We start from the raw sequence: 10,041 nt of genomic DNA on the forward strand, positions 1-10,041 counted from the left end.
AAGCAATTGCGTATTGTAATAAATGTCAAAGTAAAGTAAATGCACGTTCGTTTAAAGATCCTGTATGCCCATACACAAAAATCCAACTGTTCAAGTTTTCGTTCGTACTCATTGTACACAACTTTGGATTTCTAAAAGACTTAAGCATTAAAGGTTGTGTATGATTGTGCATAGAAAATGTACAGTTGTGCCTAGGGCTAGATTTGAATCGAGTTTGGTTTGAATGAGTTTGAAACCAGTTAAGCTCAAACAAGCTCAAGCCAGAGCCTGAAAGTTCAAACATTTTCGAGCTCAAGCTCAATCTTTGAGGTGTTTGACTTGTCAAGTTCGTTAATTTAAAAAATTTGATACAAAACAACATCGTTTTAACTAATATTAAAACGACATTGTTTTAGTAACAAGTTAGTTAAATGTTCAATTGTAACTCGAATCGAACTTAGCTCTTTTGAAATGAGCTAAGCTCGAGCTCATTTGAAGTAAGCTCTACAAGCTTGAGCTCGAACTCAAACCCAATTCCATGCAAATTGAGTCGAACTCGAACTCAGTTTAACTCGATTTGAATCTAGCCTTAGTCGTGTCTATGCATGCTCATGTAGATATTTGGCACAAGAAAAAATTTGACCATTAGGAAGCTTAATTGAGGTTGACTTCATTTGAAAAGTGGGTTTTCTTGTGCATGAAGCACACATGCTTGTGCATCGTTGTATTTCAAGATAAATTCATCTATTTCAAATGTCAACATATACAAATTTTAACCCAACGAATCTTTTAATGTTTGTAACACCATTTGCCTATAAATTGGAGTCATTTCATTGTATTTCAAGAGAAATTCATCTACTTCAAACATCAACAAATACAAATTTCAACCTAACGAATCTTTTAATATTTGTAACACCATTTGCCTATAAATTAGAGCTATTATTGTATCAATCTATTCTTATTTTCTCAAAGCAAAACCTTCTCTTCTTCTCTCATTAAACTCATACTAATATTCTTGAGAGAAAATTTGTACTAATTTGTGTATTCAACCTTGTAGAGGCATTTTACGTTCAAAATCTTACTTTCAACTAGGCAAAATCCTAGATAAACTAGTATAAAAGTTTCATTGATTCTAGTGGAACTTTAAACAAATTGCTTGAGAAGGTGGATGTAAGAGATTTAGAAAAAAAAACTCAAAATCACAATAAATACTAAGCACTTTCTGAACCTTTTTTTCAATTTTTACTTATATTGTAACACCCACAAGTATGTTCAATGGTAAAATAGGTTTTTTTGTTTATGCTTTGAATTATCTTGACTGTGGTTTTGAAAATAGATTGGCATTAGACAAGAATATTCAATTTCAACCCATGCACAATTATACATGAGTCTATGTATGCACTTTAAGAGAATATCAAAAGTTACTGTAAATAATCAATTCAAACAAATGACATATGACACAAAATATAAGGTTAAAGGATTAGAAAATCAAACATATGATGTATAGTGACTTAACACAATCTGGCTTACATCTACTTCTCGAAGCTATCTCTCTTGAAGTATTATATTAATTTTTGTTTGATAAAACCTCAACCAAGTTTTTCTTTATAATACAATAATTTTTGAGATACTATTAATTTCTACACTTTATAGAGATTAAATTCTCTCACTAAAAATTTCTTTTGTCCTAACAAGAGTGAAACTCGTTATTTTACAACACAAATTTATACAAATTTGAAATAAAATCTTGTAATACCCTTAGATACGTCCTAAGGGTATTTATGTCTTTTAATCCTGTTTTGAGATATTTTTAATTTTAAATATATATGTTCAGATGTATGTGTGTGTGTGCATATATATATATATATATATATATTACAAAAAAATAAAGGTATATATATAGATATATATCCATATTAAAAAGTATGTATATATATAAAGAGAGAAGACAAAAAAGAACTTTATGCCTTTTTCCATCATCTTCTCCCATCTCTTCCAGAAGAAAACAACTTTCTTCATGCTTTTGCTTTGTTTTTGAAGAAAAGTGGATGATTTGAAAGGATTTTGGAAGACAAGTAAGGAAAGAAAAGAAGAGAAAACACTTTAGAAGTCTTGGTAACCAAAAGATCTTTTTTTTTTTTCTTTACCTATGTTTATATACATTGGATGCATGTTATATGAATATGTTAGTGTGTTTTGGTGTTGATTTAAGGTGGTTTTGATGATAAAAGAAGGAAGACAAAGAGGAGAGAGTCAACTTGACAAATATTGACTTGAAACAAGGTAAGTGGAATTATTCTGGGTATGTTTCATGTTTTATGCTTTTGGTTCCTTGACTTTATGTTATAAATGATGATTTTGAAGTTGAGAAATGTTGTTTTGTCATTTGGGGTATCGATGTGTGTGATTTTGTTTATGATAGAAAGTTTGATAATATTTACAATCTTGCTATTGATTTCATTCCACATTTTGACTGTCTTATCTGATGAATCATGAGTGCTATTATAACTTGTTGAAAAATTGTTTGAATCCTCTTTTCAATTATATATAGCTTATATGAATTAGAGAGCGTTTGAACTGTTAAATTGTATGAACAAAAAGACTGTCTAATCAAATGAATAGTCTAATGAACAGTAATTTACAGTTTTTGAAAAGAAAGAAAGAAAGAAAAGGAGGAGAAAAAGAAAAGGAAGAAAAAAAGAAAGGAAAGGAAAGAAAGGAGAGAAAAGGAATTTGAGGCTCAGGATTTAGGGGTTGTCCTAAGTGTATGGTTTGGTGGGTTGTGGATAGTTTTAAATGGTAGCAAAATTAGTAAGAGATAATGTACGCATGCATGCTGCGAACTATGAGGGGGCACTTTACACTACACTGCCCATAGTACGGTCCACTTGCAGTAGAACATACTTATAGTATGACACAATTCAGATTCAAAAATAGTGTAGTGAGAGAAAGAAAGAGAGCTCAAGTTTAAAAAAGTATCAAATCTTTATAGTTAGCTTCCATAAAGCATCCAATAGACATTAGATAGGACAAAGTGTGATCCAAATAGTAAACGATGAACTAGATTATCCTCTCGATTCTTTCAGGAGGTTATAATGTGAGATTGAGTCTAAAGGTGGATTTAGAACAAGAAATGAGATAGTTTACTTACTTCTTTCCCTTTATTAAGTATTCTTATCTCTCACTTCCTTTTCTTTTATGATTGCAGGTACAGGTGATTGAGGTAGTTACTAGGCAAAGTCAAGTCAGCGAACCAGAAAATATCCAATGGACATTAGATGAGACAAAGTGTGATCCAAATAGTAAAGGATGAACTAGATTATCCACTCGATTATTTGAAGAGGTTATAATGTGAGATTGAGTCTAAAGATGAATTTAGAACAAGAAATGAGATAGTTTACTTACTTTTTTCCCTTTACCAAATATTCTTATCTCTCACTTCCTTTTCTTTCATGATTGCAGGTACAGGTGATCGAGGTAGTTACCAAGCAAGGTCAGATCAGCGAAGATAGATCCAAGTTAGGGCATGTTATCTATGATTTTTGTTACATGCATATGATATTGTTACTTTTAGCCCTATTCAGATAGTTGTATAGTTATATCTAGGGGCATGTATATGATTATTCCATGATCTAAGATGAGTTTTCATATGGGATATATATATATCTTTTTATTCACTTCTAGATTTTTAGTTTTCTTAGAGTAATTTCAGAACGTTTTTAACGACGGGTTCATTTTAAAAATTTGTTTTAAAATAATCACTCTAGATATTAATTCGTAACATTTTTTCTTTGGAAGACAACACTTCTGGTGAGGGATGTTACAAATCTCTCTAAAAAAGTATTAGTAAAATTTGAAGTTTAATTCACCCTAGAGTAAAGAAAGTTGAAATATTTTGAAGTGAATAGTTTTTCTTTCAAATGGAATGAAAATTTATAAGAATTGTTATATATATAAATTTATTTATATAATTTGATTTGATAATATCTGATTTTGATATTTAAAAAAAAAAATCATATCTGCAGATCTTAAGTTTTCACCTTAGTAAGCTATATTTCTAGGCATAGTCTTAAAAATTTATGTCACTTAATGACGTTTTGGATGAGAATTCAATTGCTTTCCTAAGGATAAGGAATGCTCGTGGTCGCCTGTAAAGCGCAAGATAAATCGGTTGAATTTACGATAAACGGAAGCAAACTTTTAGATAAATAGCTTTCAGCAAATTTGGCTTAAGGTAATTGCCACAAGGTCATGACCCTCAATGATTTCGATTCTCTACATTAACTAAAAACAAATTATAAACAGGAAGTGTTGCCCCTGCAACTACATGAAGTGTTTAATTCAAAGACTAATAAATTTGCAGGAGTGATGCAGTGACAATTATTTCCAGACGGGTCCATTTGTTGGGTCCTTGGGGATCAAGTTTCTGCTTTTGCAGAAGAATGGGCATATCCCTTTATAGAGAGAGAATTGTCTATCAGTTGGTAGCCATAAATTAGTCAGATGTGGAATGATGTGAGGAAATTGTTGACAAAAATTTTTGTTTGAAAAAAGCGAACCCAACCAATTTGCTCTCATTATCGATCCGCAAAAGCATAAAAAATGAACAACAAATCAAAGAATTGAACTATCTCCAGCTATATAATTACATATACATTCTAGTAATAATTACTGGACGTTTCCATTCTTAAACCAAAGTTGAGCAAGACGATGTAGACGGATTATAGAGAGCAGGAAGCAAGTACTTCCTTCCATTGACACCATTTGCATTGTAGCTAGCGCCAGTTGTAGAGTCCACCAACAAGTTCCCTGCATAACCAGGATAAGCCCCATTGCCGTATATACCAGGACAAGCTGATGCAGCTTCCAGTGGTGCCTCTTTTGGGCCCTGAAAGTAGCCATTTCCAAATGGGTTAGTGGCGGTTCCAGCCAAAAGGCTAGCCAAATTGATCACCATTCCGTCAAGACCCACATCGTTGTTTGGTGCAATCAAAGGTAGGTTCTGCGGTCCGTAAATCGGTTGGTGGAATGGCCATGCGCATTGACCAGGGCACTGAGTCTCGGAGTTACCAACCCAGATGTAGGCAAACTTGTAGTTCTTGCCCTTAATTTGGCCACTCTTGGACCCCGGAGCAGACCCATGAGTCCCACATCGACTCATGCAAAACCCATCAACGGTTACATCAGAAGACGTCAACACTACGTTTATGGCATTTTTTTGCTCACCTTTTGAGGCCAAAGCTATGAGCTGTTTGTTTGAGAGTGATTTTCCAAGCGAGTAATTCTCGTCAACAATTTGTTTTCCGAGAGAGAGAGAAAGGCTGGATTTTCTGGAGCTTAGGTGGTAGTATATCTCAGTGGTTTTCCACCAAGTGGCGACTGAAGGCTTATTAATTCTAGCCGATGAAGAAGAAGACAGTGAGGTTATGAAATCTGAGATGATGGCTTTCTGGGAAGGCTTGAACTTTCCGTACCAAATGAGATTAACAGAAATTTTTCCAGAAAGAAGAGGACCATTGTGGTATTGCAAGAGTTGAGACCCTTGATCTTGTACAAGCTCATTAAGAGTTCTTGCAGCCAAGGAGACTTGAAATAAAGAGATAAAAAGGAGTAGTTTAGAAACAAAAGAAGTCATTTCTTGAAGAGAAAAAAGCTTAAGAGAAGATAAAGCTTAGGAAGTAAGATGCTTTCTGTGTGTTGAAACGAAGAGAAATGAGCAGTGTATATATAGGTAGTTTTAACGTGTTTTTCAAAAAGCAATGAATTGAAGGAACCTGCCAGGAAGAATGGCTTCGCCATTTTCGAGTCTCGACCTAGCCAGCAAGATAAAGAAGACCCACCCCCACCAAACGCGTTCTTTAACCCAAAACAAATAAATAAATCCCACTCGCATCTCTCTCACGAACTGAGCGTGACAGTCAAGCCTCACATACTCCATTCAAGTATTCAACCCCAGCGCTACAGCTGAGTCATACTTTGCCAGGATAATGACATAAAACAGATATCCAACCTGACGGGAAGGCTAAATTAAAAAGAGAAACACGGAGAGGTTTAGGACAGGCTGGATAAGAGAGCTATTGGGAAGTGTGAGTTTAGACAGCTGGCAAAAAGCGAATGGGCAGAAAAGGAACGTAGGGGGGTATCCTAGGCAGGTGACGCGCCTCTTTTGTAAATGGTACACAGCAAAGCTCGTGATTTGATAAACTCAGAATCCAGCTGGATCAAGCTATTGCACTTTGACCTGACAGGTGTTCAGCCAACCGTTCTGGTCCAGATCCAAATCAGTGTGTAATTCTCTTTCTAATTTTACTGTACGTTTAAATCTCTTCCGCGCTTTCAATGTAAAAACGGCAGATGAATGGAACAAGGCGGTGAGACTTGCTCCCACTCATGGTTGGAATTCGTATTCATTAATTTTTAAAAATTTAAAAATTTATATTTTAATAAAACTTATTATTTAAGTTAAGGGTAAAAGTTTATTTTATAATAAATATTTAAGATATTTAATTTAAATTTTTAATAACTTTTTTATTAAAATTTAAAAAATAATAATTTTTCTTTAAAATTTTCTTCTCTTCTTTGTTTACCTCTATTTTAAATAATAGTTTATTTTTACTACCCATCCCTTTTTTCCAACCCTTCTCAACTGATAATATAATTCAAATTTAACTGTTTATAATAGGCTAAATAACTATTTTTCACTCACTTATAAGTTTTTAAGTTTGGAATATAATTTCTCTATTTTTAATATTAATTTTTTTAGTTATTTTAAAATCTATAATAAAAAATAGAATTTTTTAATTAGAATACATTTTATCTTTAATTTTAATATTTATTCACAAATAGGATAAGAGATAAGAAGGTTATTAGGGATGGTAATGGTAAAATGAAAAAAAAAATCAAAATAATATAAAATAATGTTAATTTATTTATATTATTAGAGGTTTGAGTGATGTTAATTTTATTATATTTTGTAAAAAAAATTATGAAAAAAATCCTTTAATTGATAAAATTGAAAAATGACTTTAATGAATTTATTTAAAAGAACTAGTGTTTAATAAAAAATCAAGTGGGAAGGAGACATTTGGCCTATTTTGCAAAGCGACAGATGTACAAATAGTTGTACATAAGCATTAAACTTGCTTTGCAAGGACACACCCAAAAGTTTATGAAGAACTTTACTCGACTATACCAGATAAGTTAATATCTGATTTTAATACAGGTTCATTAAGTCTTGAATATAAACTCTCTTATTTGAGAATTTTACTTATTTTATCATTAAAACTACTCTTGGATGCAAAAGTTTAAGAACTTTAATAATATATTATTAGAGATGATAATTTCGATCTGATTATAAGGGTTTCAATCTTTTTTGACCCTAACAAGTATAAAGATAGAAATGGGAATGAAAATTATCTCTATAATCAAGAACGAGGATATATATCTCTTCTCTGTCTTGTCTCTTCCACGTCATTGTCTTTTTATATTAATATATTTTTATAGTTTTATATTATTTATGTTTTTATTGTACATATTAAAATAGTTAATATATTATATTTGTGATATTTAAAATAATTTATTGATTTTAATTTTATTTAATTTTGTTATTTAATAAATTTATATTACATTTAAAGAATATAAAGAAGAGATTTTTTTCTTAAGAGTATGAAAAAAAAAATTTCTCTGTAAAAACAAAGAAAAGATAAAGAGAAGATTTTTTTTTTTTACAAAAAAAATAAGAAGAAATTATTTTTATTCTATAATAGAGACAAAGATTAATATTTTTTACAAAAATGAAGATGAAAATTGGGATACCCTCTCTATTGCCAATCCCTGTGTATTACCTGCCATAGGGGATGTATTTGCAAAGGTGTCCACTTACAATGCCCTCCGTTACCGATACACGCAAATGCGCCTGGGGAGAAATCCAGCTTGTCTGATGAGTTCTTCCGTTTCATCACTGGATGTCAAGCTAAGCTGCCTTGTTTGTTTTACGTATACTTGCAACCACGTCCTTGTTCCCTCGGCTATAATATATAATATAATCTTTATTTAATTAATATTATTATATGCTTTTGTTCCTTTATCATGACTGTAACCAAGCCTAATTATATTGTAATTGTCTGTCTTAGACTAGCCACTGACATGGCGTCTAGCATTAGAAATTTGACTCAATTACTTGACCATCGTGCATGGATTCTCTTTGTCCAGGATCTCAATGGCTAATATACTTATGAATTGCTGTTGTTGTCTCTGTGTTTATCAACTTCTTTTTTCACTATGTATACATATATATGTGTGTGTGTGTATCCAAAGTATTAGGGTATATATTGTATTTCTAGTTATTAATTTTTCTTATATGGGGTATTATCTTACTCTACGTAAATAAGACTCAGACAAATATGTTAAAAGCTTGCTAAAGACCCAGAGGCATGACTTAGGGCATATGCCTTGTCTTGGGCCTTTCCGGACTATAGGTCGACACACCTTGGCCTTTGACCTCTTCATTTCTCCCTCGGTTTTTGGGTGTTTTGTCTACATAATAAGAAGACTTTGTGTAAAAAACTTCATATTTTGTATGTCGTGTCTTATATAATTTTAATAAAATTATATGCATAATTTTTATACATAAATTATTATATGTTTATATACGAGTTGATGTTAATTTATCTTTTATTTTTTACTATATAATTATATAGTGGTACATAATTATTTATACATATAACATTACTTAAATAATTTTTGCATAGAAACTGTCCTGAATGGGCGTGTACTCTTTGTGTATGGTCAATCATGACTATTTAACTAATTGGAGTTGTGCTACTGAGTCTCTGAGCCAAATTTAACTAGTTAAAGTTTTTTGTACTGAGTCTCTAAGCCAAATTTTCATTACTCTGATCCCTCTGGCTTTTGTTAAAGAATTTTTTATTAAATAAATTTTAATTATATTGTTAAAGCTAATTGTTTTAATTTAAACCCAAACACTAAGAAATTTTTTTTTTATTTTTTTTTAGAATAACCCACTCCATTCAAACACATTTTCTAAATTATTTTATATTCAAACGATGTTATGTAACTTCTCGTCTCCAAAATTATAATCATTCACAGACAATTTTGGCTTCCGATCCCCTGTGATAGTCTTGGATCATTTCTTTTCAATTATATTTTTATTTTTCTGTTTTAATTTTTAGATTTAATTTTATGGGTAAAATTATAAATTTAGTGTTTAATAGAAATAACATGTTATTTTCCTTTATTACATTCATTCCTGCTTATAAATTACATGTTAGATAGCTTTACAAAAGAACTGATATACATATAGATATATATTCACAAAAATTGTTTCATTCCATTCTTAACAGGAAGTATGACAATTTACTGATGCCACAACATAGTTTAATCTCTGGTTGATAAAATGTAATTATCTGCTTGATTCATTTAATCAGTCTTGCTTTTTATATATATTTTTTCTTTGGAGAATGTGAAACAGGCAGTCTTCAGTAACAGTGAACCGAGGAAATATAGTTAAGATTAATTTATAATTTTTAAATTAATAAAATTATATGCGTAATTTTTATATAAAAATAATAATATATTATTATTATTATTATTATTATTATTTGGCTGCATGTACATGACACAATTCATTAGATGCCCTTCTGTGTTGGTTGCCATTTAACCCAGCAGGGGAAATTATATGTTTTGGCTGCCTCCTTGACTCTCAGATGCAATTCCAACTCGGCAAACTTGTCTACAGGTTATTTAATTCCAGGAAGACGTACAGCTAAAGAGCAGAAACTAGATTTCCAGAATTTAGCTAGTGTCTGCTATGTGTATAATTGACTATTTATATATGGCTTCTTCTTTTGAAAATAAAATAATCTTGCAAGTAAGAAGAATGGTAGAATGCCTTTTCATTCACATGGTCACAAGATGCTATGCATTCTTAATATGGTTCCTACAGGCAACAGCTATATGACGACTATTTGACCGTAAGCCTCTCTGACACTCCTACAGGCATGGTGAAAATTGAATATAGATTTTTAAACCAACCATATCTTT

General features: G+C 31.4%; 1 protein-coding gene across 1 annotated transcript; it reads right to left on the bottom strand.

The window, feature by feature from the left end:
- Positions 1-4,516: 4,516 nt before the first annotated feature.
- Positions 4,517-5,697, bottom strand: LOC123229450 (protein PHOSPHATE-INDUCED 1-like). The gene has a single exon (XM_044655260.1). The coding sequence runs from the start codon at positions 5,612-5,614 to the stop codon at positions 4,667-4,669; it is 948 nt and encodes a 315-aa protein (XP_044511195.1). The 5' UTR covers positions 5,615-5,697; the 3' UTR covers positions 4,517-4,666.
- Between the last annotated feature and the right edge of the window lie 4,344 nt (positions 5,698-10,041).

Source organism: Mangifera indica, chromosome 11 (assembly GCF_011075055.1).
Source record: "Mangifera indica cultivar Alphonso chromosome 11, CATAS_Mindica_2.1, whole genome shotgun sequence".
NCBI lineage: Eukaryota > Viridiplantae > Streptophyta > Magnoliopsida > Sapindales > Anacardiaceae > Mangifera > Mangifera indica.